Raw genomic sequence first — 18,940 nt, 5'->3', positions numbered from 1 at the left:
AAGAGAAAAAGAACCAAGATTTGACATTCATCATCGAAAGCATTTAAAATATTTAGTTACAGGAGTTCCTGTCGTGGCTCAGTGGAAATGAATCTGACTAGCATCCATGAGGACAAAGGTTTGATCCCTGGCCTTGCTCAGTAGGTTAAGGATCCAGCGCTGCCATGAACTATGGTGTAGGTCACAGACACGGCTTGGATCTGACATTGCTGTGACTATTGTGTGGGTCGGCGCCTACAGCTCTGATTCGACCCCTAGCCTGAGAACCTCCATATGCCACAGTGTGGCCCTAAAAAGACAAAAGACAAAAAAAAATTTAGTTACAAATAACTTTACATCATATTCTACATGTGGGCATAAAATATGGATCCACAGGAATAAAGTTATAATGATTTATAATGATAATTCTGGTACACTGTATGGATATATTGTTTTACACTCTTCAAAAGTCATTTTTATGTGCCTTTTCTCTTTTAATCTTCAAAATAAATTATTTTTTATTTTTTTTAATTTATTTTTATGTATTTATTTATTTACACTTTTTTTTTAATTTTCCCACTGTACAGCAAGGGGATCAAGTTATCCTTACAATTTTGAGGTAGATATAAATATCCTCACTTATGCAAACAAAGAAACTGGTCAAATAATTTGACCATAAAACTACTGAAAAAAAGAGGCAAGACTCAAATTTAAGGCTTCTGGCTCCAAAGATAAACTATTTTACAATTTTATGACTCTGTTGTAATAAGTAATTGTTCAGAAGATACCAATGACGTCTGGGCTCAATTATTTACTTAAAATACAAATATTTGTGTAAAACCCCAAATTTAAAGAAAAACAGACAGCCAAGAATTAATGGTATTTACCAATCTGACACAAACACAAGAATTTATTCATCAAAGTCTGTAAATGAAAATGAACTTGAGAAAGGCTTGAGAAAGGTAAGAACCAAAACCAAGAGGAGTTCAGGCTTCAAAGGCAAAGCCAATGAAGAAGCAATCATTGTTCAGAGTGAACTTTCATGTTTCATGAATGACAATGCATTCTTAATACTTCATATGAGGTGCCCCTGGAAAAACTTAAAGTTTGGCTTTTATAGTTGTTTAGGGTTAGTTATAATCTTTACCAGTCTAGTCTAAGCTAACAGTGTAACCAGTATCACAAGTTTGTATAACCAGGATCACAAATCAGTGGCTGGTTATTTTCATATTTTAAATCTTCCATAGCAAAACCCTGCATGAAGTTTCTTATAATCTTGTCCTACGTATTTCTGCATACTTATTTTTCAGAATAAGAGAAACCTATCATGCAGATGACATTAACTCCAATTCGGGGAAGATCTGGAGCACGACTACAGCATTTCCATATAGGCTCTTTCCTAATACTAAATTTAATATAAGTATTTTTACTGATAACTCAACACAACAACTTCATTTTATGCCATATGGTAAGCAACCTTACAAGTAAGTATAAGAATCTACATAAAGTTGGTATAGGCAACCTAGCCTTGAGCCCATAGACTGAAATCATTAAAAGAAGCATTATTAGCTAGTATTTTGCCCTAAAGTGAAGTAAGAGGAAAACAGCTAGAAATCCTTTAACATTTGTTTAGCTATTGTGTTTTAAGAACTCTCTTCATAGCTCACCCCAGGACACCTTATTTTCTTGCTGTGAAATATCAAGTATATAGCAAATTTTTAGCATATTAAAAATAAAAGCTAAATTTTAAAAAGATTCTAAAGACTATGTAGGGGAAAATGGCTGTTCATATTCTTTATAAAGAACTATTTTATTCAAATGTAAATAAATTGGCAGATAGACTAGTGATATGCAGTCCATCTCCATAATAAGAACTATAACAGCCCTGTCCCGACCACCTTAGTTAGCAGATATATTGAATCAGATTCTCAGGGGATGGGTCCCAGGTATCCATAATTTATCAAACTCACCAGATGATTCTTATTTCTGCAATGTTTTAGACTCTATTTAAAGTTGTTTAATATTTGACTGTTATAGTCAACTATTTCACAAAATAATATAGTTTTTCTAACAAAATTAGTTGCTATTAAATAAGTTTCTACATGTTACCAAGCCCAAGCTCAAATGGCTTCCACAGGACAGACCAATAAATCAAGAGAAGAGGTGTTGGGGCAAGAAATAGTGACTTTCCTCAGAGAGCCAGCAAACCAAAATGGTAGACTCGTGTCCCAAAGATCCATCTTGCCTGGGTTTGGATGCTAGTTTCTTTCATAGAGCAAAGATGAGGGTGGGTGAGGAGGTAAAGTAAAAGAGGCATAAGCTGTTGGAAATATTTCCTGCTTCCTCCCACACTCTGGAACGTATGTGTTAACTTCTTGACTATAGCCATTCATTGGTGGGCCGGGTCAAGATGTTTCCTGTGAGCTAAATAAAAGTATTTTAGCTTACGCTCAGGCATGGGAGGCAGGGTTCCTGAATAAGGGCCATTATGTATACTTTAAACTACAGGCAACATGCTTTTAGTAGTTAACTTTCAGCAAAAACAACAGAATACAAAGATTAAAGGTTAAAGTAGAAGGTTAAAGCAGATCCAATATAGAGTCAGATTTGTTATCCCCTGTTACATAAATATCAACTGTTGTTTCTTAACATATAATGACCCAGTAAATCTTTTCATCATCATCACTATTATTATTACTATATTTGGCTCTTTTTCATTCTTACTCTAGCCAAGGCTTCAAGTTAATACAGATGATTGCAAATATAATAATGTTATACAGGAGTATTAGTTAGGACCATCTGGTTTGAAACTAACAGCAACCAACTCCTGTTGACTGAAGCAGGAAAAAAAAAAAAAAATCTTATAGAATTTAAGAGTAGGAATTCAGCAAAGATTTGGGAATAAAAGCATTGATGAATATGCAGTCTAAAATACATATATGTTTCTCACCTCCTCTCTTCCTCTATGTATAATTTCTTCTTATATTTTTCCTGTTTTCTGCTGACTCATTTCCCCAGCTTTTCCAGCACACATGGAAAGCCAAGCTCTCAAGCTTAAATGATATTTGGCCAGCTACCTAAAGAAAGTTCCATCTCCCTTTGGATCTACTTCCAGATTTCTAAAACCAGGATTCTGACTACACAGCCAAGATCAATGATGCTACACTTTGATCCAATCAGAATGGCCTAGCCTCTGGGTTATGCTGACTTCAGTTGCTGGACAAGAGGAAATGATTATGAACTAGGGAGACCACTTCTATTCTTCCATATTACAATATTTAATTTCCAAGATAGCTCTCTCACTCTCTCTCTAGATATTCCTTCATTAGATCTGGCAAGCTAGAGGCCATTTTTGACTTTTATGAGAGGTTTCAGTAAAGTGATTTGGTCATTGTATTAGGTGTTAGAGATGTACAGTGGTAAAGAAGATATCTGCAGCCTCAAAGACATTAAAAGTGTTTATAAGGAGGAGGAGGAGTGAGCTACAGGGGAAGGAGGAAGAAGTAGAGGAGAAGGATACATTTATGAAAATATACAGAATAGCATATCCTATTAAATTTGAAGGGGGATTAGGACTGTGAGGTAACTGACAATAGATAGATTAACAGGACAAAAGATAAGGTTTATTTACAGTGCAGGCAGGGGTTATTTAGTAATGAGTCACCTGCTAAATACCCAGAGGTAAAGGTTTATATACCATCCTAATGTAAACATGACTGTGTGTATGTGGTGGGGGAGGTGTTTAGAGCTTCAGTAAAGAAATACATATGTATATTTTTATGCTAATGGATGGGCAGTCTGTGTCTTTCCTGGAATTTTCAGGAAACTCTCTCAGAAGGAAGTTAATAGCACCTGTATTAGGGGAGCTCTGCTTTAGTCACATAAGAAAAGTGCAGCTAAGATTTCAGATGTTTTCACTCTAAAATAATCTTTATGCCAAAACTGTGATCCTTTCACCACGTTATATTAGTGTTTTACTAGCAATACAGATGTACTCTAAATAACGAGAGTCTGAAGAGTATTTCAAGAACGACCAATAAAAGATAGAAGCTGTTGCTGGAAACTTAAGGAATAATGAAATCTAGATAAGTACAAAAGAGGAGAAGGGTGAAAGGTTTTCATCCAAAGAGAATTCTGCTTCCCCCATAGTGAGAAAATAGAATCCTTTGAGAGGAGCAGGCATTTTGAATAAGGAATACTGTTTTACAATCTTCAGCTATCACTTCAATGAAGATGATTCCCCAGTCCTTTAGTCCAACTTGAGTTATTCTAGTGTCAGCATCTTTACTTTCAACTATTTTCTAGATTTAGATGACTCCTGAGTTAGGAGTTAGTTAGATTTAGTGACTCCTGAGTTAGGAGTCCACTTGTGATCTACAAAGTGGTGGAAGCAGAAGTCAGTTTGAAAAAAGACTGAAGAGTAATAGTATTTGCAGAAGCTATCTACTCTCTTTTTTTTTTTTTTTTTGTCTTTTTGCTATTTTTGGGGGGCCACTTCCGCGGCATATGGAGGTTCCCAGGCTAGGGGTCTAATCGGAGCTGTAGCCACTGGCCTACGCCAGAGCCACAGCAACGCGGGATCTGAGCCGCATCTGCAACCTACACCACAGCTCACGGCAACGCCGGATCGTTAACCCACTGAGCAGGGGCAAGGGATCGAACCCACAACCTCATGGTTCCTAGTCGGATTCGTTAACCGCTGCGCCACGATGGGAACTCCCAGAAGCTGTCTACTCTTTAAAGAAGTTTGACAGAAGGAAGAAAGGAAGGAAGGAAGGAAGGAAGGAAAGAAGAAAGGAAGGAAAGGGGGAAGAATCCTAAAGGAATAGAATGGATGAGGGGTGATTTTATTGGAAGATTAAATAGAAACAGAACATCTTAAAGAAAAGACAACAGCTTCTTTAACATCAGGGATATTAAATATGTATATAAAAGGACTTTTTTAAAATATGTATATAAGAACTTTAACTGATGCAACTGGAAACCAGTGTTGGAAGGATCACATGTGAACAAGTAAGATTTAGCAAAAAGCACTGATACTTATCTCAAAAGAGGCACAAGGGATGGAAGAAGATGCATTAAAATGAGATATAAGGTGCAGAGTAGGAAAATTAAATGATCTCAAACGGGCCATAGCTTTTTCAGGGTGGTAGGCAATAGCCAACACATTGAGAAGGACTGCATGAAGTTGCTAACTACAAGAAATTGAGAAAATAATTATATTAGCTGCTAAACTGAAGACACAAGTATAAAGTCTGCTTGAAAGAAGCCATAATACTTGTAGGCTTACAATATGGATGAGAAGTTTAACTCACAGACACTTAATAGTTGGCTTCATGGAGAAAAATGACAATTTCAGATACAGACATGCAGAATTTGAAGCTACAATGAAACATCCAAAGAGTAACATGAAGCAGGTAGTAGGAGATAGTACACCAAAACACAGGAGAAGAGTATCGGCTAGAAACTGGATTATGGATTCTTTCATGTAAACTGCAAAGATGACTGTAGTGAAATAATGAATGCATGCATGTCCCCAAATAGCAGAGGGATAGTCTTGGAAATGAAAAAGTTAAATTAACTAAAGTAAACTGGTGTCTCTGGAGATATTGTCTTGCCATCTTACATTGGCAATGCTCTCCCCTTCTTGTCAAAGCCTTTAGAGTCTTAATTTTGCCTGTGGCCATATTTCCTTCTAGCTTCAAATCATACAATTTCAGTCAACATTCCCAAGCAATAGCATGTATAAGATACTCTTTCCTATGTCAAGGCATTTCCACAATCTTTAATTTTCTGATGATCTTTACCATTTTTTTCTTTAACCATTTTATTGATAACAACTTGATCTACCATAAATCCTACACTTGGAAATCCAGCCTTATATTCTTCCGTTTTTTCTTCTAGGGCAAGTCCAACAATATCAATTGCACTACTTTTTGTTAGCCAATTTGTGTCAAATCCTTCCCAAACAAAAACGTGTGGCAGTAAAAGAAGCCACAGCAAAATAAACACATTAATTGCTGATAAAACACAACTCAAACAAATGCAATTGAGTATACATATGTGTATGTATATATATATATATATATATATATAATTTTTAGGCATTATCACATATGATAAGTGAATCCCATACTATTTATCATTTACAATTAGAAAAATATTTCATAGACAAATGTAATTATAATAACTCAGCATGGTTCTGAGCACTAGTAAATGGCCTATGCATATAAGAGTTTGGGGGAGGTGGTATTATGGAATGTGAATATGAGAAAACAAAGGACTTGACCCTATAATATGCTGACACTATGAGTCCCAGAAAAGGTGGAGAGAGACAGAGTACATGTTCTTCAAGGATATTATAAGGTTGTCCCAGGCAGAACATGGGGTGATTCCTACACAGGAAAAGAATGATCAGCTGTGAAGACTTAGAATTATTAAGAGCACAGAATTTTGAATATGACAGATTTAGGTTAGATGCCTGGATTGCCATTTAGCACTCACTGTGTAATCTCTCTGGCATCTCTCAAATCCCTAAGGGTAACCACAGCAGAATATTTTTTACACAGATTTACAATTCCCAAAGGTTTTAGAATGAGGCACAAAATATACCTAGCTCTGTTAGGTTACATGAAGATAGACTGATCAACGAAAATACAAACAATATTTTTTTTAAAAAATCTCCAATCCAACCAGTCTAATATGAGATGCATCTCATTTTAATTCCTCTTGATGAAGCTAGACAGTTACAATAGTTCATAATGTGTGTATCATTTCTTGTGATCAAAATCTTTTCCCCAGCGAATATATAAGCTTTTAGTAACTTATTGCTCAACTCTGTTTTCAGCTAATTATCTTGTGAAAGACCTAATCGCAGAAATTCTACATCTTTGCACCAATGACCAGTTATCATCTAAAGATCACCTTCTAAGTATATGTGGCTATGAAGAATTTTTACAAAAGTAAGTATCTGATTGAGGTAAATTTTGATCATTGTTACAATCTATGTTAAGCAGCACTTTTCTTTCTTCTTTCTTTTCTTTTTCTTTTTTTCTTTTTTTTTTCTTTTTTCTTTTTTTTTTTTTGGTCTTTTGTCTTTTTAGGGCTGTACCTGCGGCATATGGAGGTTCCCAGGTTAGGGTCTGATCAGAGCTTGCCTCCAGCCTACACCAGAGCCATAGCAACTCGGGATCCAAGCCACATCTGCGACCTACACCAGCTCACGGCAATGCCGGATCCTTAACCCACTGAGCAAGGCCAGGGATCGAACCCACAACCTCATGGTTTCTAGTAGGATTCATTTCTGCTGCGCCACGACGGGAACTCCTTCTTTCTTTTCTTTTAAATAAACTTTGTAGAAATAATATACTCTTATAATCAATTTTGTTCCCTTTAAGGTGAATCTGAAATTCTATGAGTCATATTGACTGTCTTATTCTTGGTTTTATTTGGTATTTTGTGTACTGATAGCAAAATGCATATAAGTGACTTGTAACTAGGGTGACCAACCATCTCAGTTTGCCCAGGACTGAGGCAGCTCCCAGGAGATGGGGCTTTCAGTTTGGAAACCAAGAAAATCCTGAGCAAGTCAAGTCACCTTACCTGTAATAAAGCATATTAGGACTGATAACAAATTGAAAAAAAAAAATTCTTTGAAAAAAATAATTTTTGACTTAGAATAATAGCATGCTGATTAAATACTGATTTTTCAAAATCACAGAGGGTTTGAATATGACATTTATAACATTTTCATAAAAGTAAGTTTTAACACATCTTTATATTTCCTTATTCAGGCAGCTCATTAAAAAACAATTAGAAAACCTGTTCTCTTGTAGATATCAACAGCAAACACTTATTTGATAGAAAACTTACCTTCTCAAGGAATACCACAATAATTATTGTCCTGAAATTCTCCTGCTATTGCATATTTCACTCCTGGTATTTACATTTCCCCTTTGTGCTCCTATAAATACCTAAAGATTGACAACAGTCTTATGGAAATAAAAATGTATTTCTTTTGAGAGACCCATTGTTATTGTCATTGTTACTCTACCACGAATGTGTTTGAAAATATCTTGTGGGTAATTGTCTTTTACTATACAATGTTAACTGTGGCTTTTAAGACAGATTTTTTTTTTCCTTTTTCTGTTCACAGTATTACAAAATAATAATAAATATTTAAATGAAATTACAGATGTTTCATTGCACTAAGGTCACAGATATTTCCCCTTCTCCTTGTCTATTTGAGAGAACACCTGGGCTCTTACTTCTCTCAACAGATTTTGACAGTATATCCAAAGACCAAGAAGAAATACTTGGGTGGATGTAATCTTACACTGACTACTCATTAAAAATCATCTTTTGAACATGCAAGTCTCCAAATATACATCTGGAATTTGGTTGATGCCAAAATATTAAATGCAAAGAACAAAAACCATTATCAAATATTTGCATTGAGTATGATTAGTAGGAGATGTCATCCAGAAAGCAAAAATGCTAAAGAGAAAGAAATTTGGAAAAGTGAAATGTGGAGAAAATTTATAATTTAAGACCGTTACTTAGTTACTGTTTCAAATGGGTAAATCGTCCATAATTTGTACTAAAAATGCTGTGCATATATTTGACTCTTTTTCTTTCTTTTTTTTCCTTTTTTGGTCTTTTCTAGGGCCACACCCACAGCACATGGAGGGTCCTAGGCTAGGGGTCTAATCGGAGCTGTAGTCACAGGCCTATGCCACAGCCACAGCAACGTGGGATCTGAGCCACATCTGTGACCTACACCACAGCTCACAGCAACGCCAGATCCTTAACCCACTGAGCGAGGCCAGGGATTGGACCCACAACCTCATGGTAGCCAGTCGAATTCGATAACCACTGAGCCATGATAGGAACTCCCTTTTTTTCTTGCTAACATAAACAATAGATGTCTAAAATGTTTTTATATTGGAGTCCTGTCATGGCTCAGTGGAAACAAATCTAATTAGCATCCACGAGGACATAGGTTTGATCTCTGACCTCAATCAGTGGGTTAAGGATCCTGTGTTGCCATGAGCTATGGTGTACCTCGCAGGCGCACCTCAGATCGGACGTTGTTGTGGCTGTGGTGTAGGCCTGCAGCTACAGCTTCAGTCTGATCCCTAGCCTGGAAACCTCCATATGCCTTGGATGGGGCCCTAAAAATACATAAATAAATACATACATAAAATGTTTTTATATTAATTTATTTCTATTAAGAATTCATTTACCTGGTTTTATTTAAGATAGGAAATAAGTATTACTGTAGAAAATTACAGTCAGTTATTATCTAGTGGAAATTGAAGGATACGTACATATCTGGAATTTGCTTACTATTTATCTATCTTTATTGATATGATTTATTTTAATAAGTAGAATATTGATGACTATTCTTTCTAATATCTAAAGGAATATATATTTCATTTAGATTTTTTAGTTTAATCCTATGTAATTTGTCTTAAAAATATGCCCTTAAAGACTTAGGCATTTGTTCAAAATATATTTGGTAGAAGGAACACAGGTAACATGTAATATGTTAATAATGCAATGAGTAATAATTTAAACTCTAATAGTTATAGTACCACACTTTATCTGCAGTACCCAACTAACTTTGATTGCAATGATAATAACAGTTGTCATTTATTAAGTGCTAATTATTTGCTTGCCTCCTATTGGATAAACATCTAAGTCTCAAAATATATCAATGAGATAAATACTGTAATGACCCTTTTTACGGATGGGCAATCTGAGGCTTTGTTCAAAGGGATACAACTAGGAAGCTGGTAGAGCGAAGACTGAATTCAAAACCAGGTTTTGGCTGCCTATGTAAATAATATTGGCTTTTAACTATAAAACAGTACTTCAGGAGTTCCCGTCGTGGCGCAGTGGTTAACGAATCCGACTAGGAACCCTGAGGTTGCGGGTTCGGTCCCTGCCCTTGCTCAGTGGGTTAACGATCCGGCGTTGCCGTGAGCTGTGCTGTAGGTTGCAGACGCGGCTCGGATCCCGCGTTGCTGTGGCTCTGGTGTAGGCCAGTGGCTACAGCTCCGATTCAACCCCTAGCCTGGGAACCTCCATATGCCTCGGGAGCGGCCCAAGAAATAGCAACAACAACAACAAAAGACAAAAAAAAAAAAAAAAAAAAAAAAAACAGTACTTCAAAAGCTCTTGAGTAGGACACAGAAAATAGCAAATGGATCTTCATGCCAGAGCATAGGGTGGAAAATACATGCAGTTTTGCAAGGGTCTGCAGGTGCAAGTGTGCAGGGATTATAACAGACCAATTCCACATCTACTGTGCACACACATATGCAGGGGATTTGGTTTATTACTAAGAATACAAAGATAATTTACATAAAATCTTTGCCTTCTTACTTAGTAAGAAAATTCATAAACCCATAATCTATTATTACAGTTACCTATTGTGAGGGTAGTATTGGTATTATTATATACCAATTACCTATGGATCAGAGAGATGAATTAACAGCAAGTATAAGGAAATGGTGAAAATGAAAGCCAGTGACCTTGGAGTTCCTATTGTGGCTCAGCAATAATGAACCCAACCACTATCCATGAGGATGAGGGTTTGATCCCTAGCTCTGCTCAATGGATTAAGGATCCAGCATTGCCATGAGCTACAGTGTAGATCTCAGATGTGGCGCAAATTTGCTGTTGCTGTGGCTGTGGTATAGACTGGCACCCATAGCTCCAATTCTACCCCTAGCCCAGGAACTTCCAGGAGCTAAGGTGACAGCAGTGAGGCTAAACAAGAAGTATTAAATCTTTGAGGTAGGAAGTACTAAATCTCTGCGGCTTTAAAAAGAACAAAGAAAAAAAGTCAATGACCAATTTGTATTTAAAGGGAAAATACTGAGGAAAGAAATCAGTACTATATGACAAAATGTTAACAGCTTTAGAATATATAAAATATGCTTAAGCTTTGAAAACTAATTATCAAGAAGAAAACGGGCAAAGCATGCAAATAGAAATTCAACGGACAAGAAATTATTTAAAGAGTTAAACTAATGACAAACATGCAATTAAAACAATGAGATGCCAGGAGTTCCCACTGTGGCTCAGCAGTAACAAACCTGACTAGTAAACATGAGGATGCAAGTTCGATCCCTGCCCCCACTCAGTGGGTTAAGGATCTGGCATTGCTGAGAGCTGTGGTGTAGGTCACAGAGGTAGCTCAAATCCAATGTTGCTGTGGCTGTGGTATAGGCCAGCAGTTGCAGCTCTGATTTGACCCTTAGCCTGGGAACTTCCATATGCCACAGTTACACCCCTAAAATAATTTTTTAAAATTTAAAAAAAACAATGAGATGCCATTTTTGCCCATCAAAATTGTTAAAATATTTATTATGATGAAATTCAGTGGGAAAATGGATGAAATCCAAACAGCTGTTAGGAATTTAAATTGATACAGCACTCTCTAAAGGTAATTTTGTCAAAAATGTGTTAAAAGTCTATAGAAATGTAGAAACAGATCATCTGTTTCAACCAATTCTGCTTCTACCCAATATTTCTAAAGAATCAATCATAATTACACAAAAATATTTGGATGCAGAGTACATTCATCATAACATGAATTCTAAGAATAACCAAAAAACTAAATCTCTAATAATACTCAAAAAGTGGTAAAACTAATTATGAACATAATTTTATTATAACATGTCATAGAATTTATAAATTAATAAAAGTCAGTCAACATAAAATGCATCACCATTCTTGAGTGAAAAGATATATTTTCAAACAACATTTTAATATATTAATATTTGTTAAAATAAGTATATATCTATTTGGAAAAGAACTAGAAATCCCGTACAAGAAAATGTAATCCTATGCACTACATAAAATCCTATACACTAAAATGTTGGAGTAGTTACACTTTGAAAAAGAATTATAATACCGATGATATTTATTCATTTCTTTTTTATACTCAGAATTTCTACAGTGAACATGCTTTTTTTGCTATCAGGAAACTAAGGAAATAAATTACTTTGAGGGTGGAAGAATCATTTAAGTGACCATATGAATAATAATAAATGCTTAAAAAGAGAAACTGGAGTTAGGAGACCATTACTGAACATACAAAAGATGGCAGAGCTTGAGCTAAGATGACAAAGTGAGGCTAAATGGGAAGTATTAAATCTCTGAGGTAGGAAGTATTAAACCTCTAAGGTATAAAAATGGTGGAATTAATGGATATATGTGGTATCCACTAAACTAAAAATGCATAACTTGAGAGCTGTGAGTTTCAGTTTTTATTTGGGTACTTAATTGAGGACTACAGCCGGGGATGTGGGACAGCTAGTTCTGAGGAGCTGCTCTAAAGAGTTACTGGGGAGAGGCTAGCTGATGTGATTTTGGAAAAGGAGAACATGCAATCAAACACATGTCTTGGTAGAAGGTAACTGCTGGTCAGGAGGCATAGATATCTTAGTTTCTAGCACTTTTGTAAGATGCAAGAAATTGGGTTCATAAAATTTTATCCTGAAAATCTCTCTCTGAAAGCCAGATCTGTCAGTTTTTCCAGAGCACAGAGTGCCTCATTCCTGATCTCTGCCCTAAATTCCTTTGAGGATATAAAAGTCAGAAAAACTGCAGTGGCTAGTGGCCCAGTCCTTACAGAGACAGATGGAGAGTGACACTCTTTGGTTGGCAGTGAGATTGCACAGAAGGGAGTACAGATGACGACCAGTTTCGATGCAAGTTCAATAACAATGATAGAGCTATCAGAGAAACATAAGTTTTAGAGTATAAAGTAGTCAAATCTGAGACATGCTAAGCAGGTGAGTGCCACAAGGCATCTGATATTGAGAAAGTAGATCAGATTTAGGAAATATGGTGTGGATTAGGGAATCACTGATTCTCAAGGTAATGGAAGTCTTTGAAATAGACAAGATCACATAGGGAAAGTGACAAAAGAAAGGATCCTGATAATATTAACATTTAAAAGATGAAGGGAGGAAGAGAAGCAGAACAAGGAAATGGGAAAAAAAAATTTAAATTATAGGATACCTTGGAAAATGTGCCTTTTGCAAGAAGAAAAGACTAAGTTTCAAATACTAAGTAAATATAGTGTCAAATGCTGAAAACAAACATTAGGTGAGGATTGAAAAATAATCATTTAATTTTGCAATTAGGAAGTAAGTTGGTAATCCAAGTAAGAACAAGTTTAGTAAAACGGAGGAGAAAAAAAACAAGACAGCAATGAGCTAAGGAGAATGGAAGGTGATACACAGAAACACATAAGCACTACTCTCTAGAAGTCATGTGCAGGGGTAAAAGCCTGGAGAAAAATGGGGTTTAAAACCTGAGGAGAATGTGTCTGGAGATTTTGGGAATGTGGATAAGAGGGATTTGAAAACATTCGTAAACTGAAAGGAAAGAACCAACGGAGCGGGAAGTATTGAAGTCAGGCAACACAACAAGGGTGAGGAGTTGAGAGAGGATGGAATCAAGAAGACAGATGAAGAGGTTGGCAGTACTCTGAAGGAGGAATTTCCCTTCCCAGAAGGCCCAACAGGAGTTCAAATGAATACCAGTTTAAAAAATAATAATAAATATATATATAGTTATATATGTATAATATATAATAAATATAAATTATATATATAATTTTATATACATATATATTAATACCCAGAAAGAAAACTATGCACTTGGAAAACTAGATCTCTGATAAAAGCAGGAATGCTTAAGGAAGGGGCATGGACATGAGAGTAATAATAAAAACAACAACAAGAAAATTTACTTCACTTATTAAAAGCCTCTTACGAGCTAGAATTTTCACATGTGATACCATTCATTCTCATATAAGAAAAGCATGATTATTCCCATTTTACACATGGGAAAATTGAGGCTAAAAGAAACTGAATGACTTCCTTAAAGGTCATACTTTTGGAAACAGCAAAGTTGAGATGGCAGAAGTTAATCTGACTCTGAAGCCTAGGGTCTTTCCATTCTATTGCAAAGACTCCTTTCACTTTAAAATGCCACTTGTAAAAAAAAATTACAGAATAATACTTCATTCAGAATAATGATCTCACTTCTATGTGGAATCTAAAATACAGCACAAATGAACCTATCTACAAAACAGAAAAAGACTCATGGACAGGGAGAACAGACTTTCAGTTGCCAAGGGGATGGGGGGAGGAAGTGGGATGAATGGGGAGTTTGGGGTTAGTAGATACAAACTATTGCATTTAGGGTGGGTAAGTAATGAGGTCCTACTGTATAGCACAGGGAACTATATCCATTTTCTTGGGATAGACCATGATGGAAGATAACAAGAGAAAAGAATTGTATATATGTGTATGACTGAGTCACTATGCTGTGCAATAGAAACTGACTCAATACTGTTAAATTAACCATACCCTAATAAAAAATAAATTAAAAAAGAATAATGACCATATACTGTACACCAAATATGAGCTTATAATTAAACATACAGCTTTCAGGTCAAACTCAAGGAAAGGATACATAATTTGCAGAACACTCATTTTCTGACATATAAAATTTTTCAACATTTTTAATAAAGAAATGTTTAGAAATGATTTGAATAAAGGGAAAAATCACATTCACTTAAGGTAGACATTAACCGTCATTTCCAAATTTCTGAATAAAGTTGGTTTTCTTTTTTGAATCTTGAGACTGTTTAAGAAAATAAATAATATGAAAACAAATCCTTCCTCTATTGATAACACTACTCTCTATCACTGTTGATTAGGCAAAATGAGTTAGCTTCCTTTAACTTCAAATTCTTTTCCTTTTAAAACCTGATTTTTAGTATATTTTTCTACTTTAAAAATGAACTGCAGAATTATATTTTAGTAATCTTTAATTCCAAATGTAAAACTTTTATTAAGCCTCTACTAGTCCTTTCATTACATATGGATTGCTTAGAGATCCTGTAAAGCATAATCGAGTAAATTAAAAATATTATATGGCTGTTAAAATATAATAAACTAAAAATAGAAATACATTCCCCCTCCCACCCTGAACACACTATTACTTTTGTGTTTAAAAATAATGTACTTTTTCATTTTAAGATCCCCTTATGTTATCAGAACTGTTTCTTTTATTGTTTTTTTTTTAAGTGATTTTTATTTTTTCCATTATAGCTGGCTTAACAGTTTTCCATCAATTTTCTACTGTACAGCAAGGTGACCCGGTCACACATACATATACACATTCTTTTTCTCACATTATCGTGCTCCATTATAAATGACTAGACAGAGTTCCCAGTGCTACACAGCAGGATCTCATTGCTTATCCAAGAACTATGTTTCTTAATCTGCTTTATGAAGATAGTGATAAATTACATTTAGTTGCTACTTTTGCAGTTTCTCATCTACTTTGGATTAGATGAGGGCAAATCCTCAAAATTTAAACTTCTTCATTTCTTCCACATGGAATAACAGTCTGTTAAAAGAGTCACAATAATTAACTACTTGATGAACCAACCAAGTTTTGAGGAAGTAGCTAAGACCTTTCATCATCAAAATTCAATGTCTGTGGTCAGGACTCTTTTTCACAACTTTGCTAAACAGTGTTTTTGTGATTCTCTATTTCTTAAAATTTCCTCTTTAGGTCATATTTTGCCACTTTATTGAACTAATCTGTCCTAACCAAGGTTAGTAAAGTAATACATAAAATTCTGGAAAGGGGGAAATGTAAATAAATAGGAAGAGAGGTAGAAACAAATTACACACATATTTCCATTTATGTGGATATGTTAAAACAGTGTCCTCTGATTTTAATGTGTCTATGAGTTCCTTGAGGGTCTTGTTAAAAAACAGATTCTGACTTACTTGATCTGGAGTAGAGAAAGAGAAAGAAGAAAGTTCTAACAGACTGACACTCATGGTCCACAGTTAACATTTCAAGTAGCAATATAGTACAGGCTAGAAATATTAGTGACTTAAGAATTTTGAATCAATGAAAAAAAAAATTTACACTTTATTGTTATGGCCTCACCCACGGCATATGGAACTTCCCGGGGCAGAGACTAAATCCAACCTGCAGCCACAAGCTACCCAGCAACTGTGGCAACACCAGACCTTTTAACCCACTCTTTTTTTGTTGTTGTTTTCCATCTTTTTGTCCTTTAAGGGCCACACCCGCGGCATATGGAGGTTCCCAGGCTAGGGGTCTAATTGGAGCTGTTGCTGCTGGCCTATGCCAGAGCCACAGCAATGCCAGATCTGAGCCAAGTCTGTGACCGACAACACAGCTCACAACAATGCCAGATCCTTAACCCATTTGTGAGGCCAGGGATCGAATCTACAACCTCATGGTTCCTAGTTGGATTAATTTCCACTGCGCCACGATGGGAACTCCTTAATCCACTCTTTGATCCACAGTGCTGGTCCAGGACCAAACACATGCCTCCACGGTGACCAAGCTACTGCAGCTGGATTCTTAACCCACTCGAAACTATATATTTTTAAAAAACAGTACCTTGCACAAATAATGACTTTGATCAACACAACAAAATGTTATATTTTGTAGCATATTGAAAAATTAAGAAACATAACTTTCCTAGCAAGCCAAAATTCCCCTTTTCATAAGTAAACTATATTATTTTCACGACTCACTGAATACTCATCTGAATCTAGTATGACACTCTTTCTGTCAATTAAAATATTCCATTCTAACTCTGGCTCTGGCTCTTGCTCTGGCACTGCCTCTGCCTATTAAAGGCTTTTTATAAATCCAGTAACTCACTTTAATATCACATCTCCATAACTCATCTCAAAATGAGAAGGTTTTAGACCTCTTCCACCTGCATACCATGCTATTCTTACCAGGTACTTCAATTAATATCAGACAGAATTTCATTAAGTATCAAAAACTGCTTTATAAACAGAGTTTTAAAATTATGGGCAAAGAGTACATAAAAGTATCATAACTTTATCAGTTTTATCTCAGGCTCTTGGTGACGTAAAGTTGTGAGCAATATGAAGTATGGGTACTGAATCGGCAAATTAGAGGCAGAATAACTTGAATAAAGAAATAACAAAAAGGGAGTTCCCGTCGTGGCGCAGTGGTTAACGAATCCGACTAGGAACCCTGAGGTTGCGGGTCCGGTCCCTGCCCTTGCTCAGTGGGTTAACGATCCGGCGTTGCAGTGAGCTGTGCTGTAGGTTGCAGACGCGGCTCGGATCCTGCGTTGCTGTGGCTCTGGTGTAGGCCGGTGGCTACAGCTCCGATTCAACCCCTAGCCTGGGAACCTCCATATGCCTCGGGAGCGGCCCAAGAAATAGCAACAACAACAACAAAAGACAAAAAAAAAAAAAAAAAAAAAAAAAAAAGAAGTAACAAAAAATATTAGCATCTATCATTACTTTCCTGACTTTAGTTCCCAAATTAATTACGATGGTAGGACTGTCCTTGGTAATACCACTTTTCAATTTCCCATGATCTTATCTAGCAGACAGACCCCTGGGCTTACGCAGTGGCAATCTTGAGGACAGAAACTTTAACTCTTTTCTTTTCCATTACATGCATTACATTAATGCATTACATTATAAAGTGTTAAGGACAGAAAGACTTTCCTAGGATGTTCCTGCATCTCCTTTCTTTCCAGAGTAACAATAGTTGGACCTTCACCTAGACTCACATAAGGTTTATTTTTATAAACATATTTATAATATATGAAGTATAATGCTACTTCATAATTTTATCTTTTATTATCTAAGAGTCCAACATTTACTAGGAATGCAGGTTTTTCTGCTTCTTTAGCCCTAATCTATGTGATTTGAGAAATTTCTTTTCTCAAAAATCTTGCTGTCTCACTTTCTAATTCAACTTAAGACAATTTTCCTTGTCAATTGCTGTGTGAAACAATAAAATTTACTGCCCTTAAAGCTTTTGTTGAATAAATCATGACTGCATTGTCAACAGTAAACACAAGTGCTGCATAAGGAGAAACTGAATAATCTTTCTTGAAAATTCAGTTTGGGCTTATTGTTTACAGTTATGGCCAGGTTTTACATCCTTGATTTAAACAAGACAAAACAAAACTTTTCTTTACTATTTAACTGACTTTTGTCAAGGAATTCTAGAATTCCAGAGCACTTAAAAAAAGAGTTAAAATGGAGTTCCCGTCGTGGCGCAGTGGTTAACGAATCCGACTAAGAACCATGAGGTTGCGGGTTCGGTCCCTGCCCTTGCTCAGTGGGTTAACGATCCGGCGTTGCCGTGAGCTGTGGTGTAGGTTGCAGACGCGGCTCGGATCCTGCGTTGCTGTGGCTCTGGCGTAGGCCAGTGGCTACAGCTCCGATTAGACCCCTAGCCTGGGAACCTTCATATACCGCGGGAGCGGCCCAAAGAAATAGCAAAAAGACAAAAAAAAAAAAAAAAAAAAAAAAAAGAGTTAAAAAAAAAAACAGAAAAAGAAAACCTTTGGTAATTAAGAATCTTACTTCGAAACTGTCATATATATTCTTAAATCTAAATTAAGAAAAAATATCTGCCTCTTTATTCACAACTAGCATTGATTAGTTTGATCTGGCTATCTAATCTGGAGACCTTTTTCTCTCTCTTGACCTCTCATAAGAGAGAAAATGTTGAATTCCTTTGATTAGGGTGAGGAAGTCCTCTTCAAAAATTAAATCTGATTAGAAGTTTAAAATAATCTTCTTAAGAAAACGTCTATTTAAAATATATTTTAGCTAATCCCATGGCAATTGGTATTAATTTATTCTTTAAACATTTGATTATAAATTGGAATTACCTTTTATTCAACGTAAAAATCAGACTATTAATTACCAGTGAATAAAAAAGCTAAGTAATATTATATAAAGTTTAAGGTAATAGATTATACTCATACTCATTAGCAGTAAAAACTCAGTTGCATATATTCTGGGGGTGGGGAGGGGCTTGAGAAGAGGAGTCTTTTTATTCTCAATAAAATTAGGGATTTCACTTGGCAAAC

At 35.8% G+C, this 18,940-nt stretch overlaps 2 protein-coding genes across 17 annotated transcripts in view; one reads left to right on the top strand and one right to left on the bottom strand.

Moving 5' to 3' along the window:
* PIK3C2G (phosphatidylinositol-4-phosphate 3-kinase catalytic subunit type 2 gamma) overlaps positions 1-18,940 on the top strand; it is a 518,046-nt gene that overhangs the window by 191,075 nt on the left and 308,031 nt on the right. For all 14 annotated transcript variants that reach the window (XR_014803777.1, XR_014803780.1, XR_014803778.1 and 11 more), the window contains 2 exons: positions 1,290-1,447; positions 6,827-6,941. Coding sequence is in view for 9 of the 14 variants with exons in the window: in XM_084956629.1 (XP_084812755.1) it covers positions 1,290-1,447; positions 6,827-6,941 (273 nt within the window). In the remaining 5 variants the exon portion in view is untranslated. The remainder of the gene's footprint in view (positions 1-1,289; positions 1,448-6,826; positions 6,942-18,940) is intronic.
* Positions 1-18,940, bottom strand: part of RERGL (RERG like) — a 260,323-nt gene that overhangs the window by 160,402 nt on the left and 80,981 nt on the right. The gene's annotated exons all lie outside the window — the stretch shown is intronic.

This window comes from Sus scrofa, chromosome 5 (genome assembly GCF_054392235.1).
Source record: "Sus scrofa isolate SSC_HxYL_T2T_F1_AM1 chromosome 5, Sscrofa_HxYL_maternal_Yorkshire_Landrace_v2.0, whole genome shotgun sequence".
NCBI classification, from domain to species: domain Eukaryota; kingdom Metazoa; phylum Chordata; class Mammalia; order Artiodactyla; family Suidae; genus Sus; species Sus scrofa.
The sequence above is the reverse complement of the archived record's forward strand: the minus strand, read 5'-3'. Positions and strand labels throughout refer to the sequence as shown.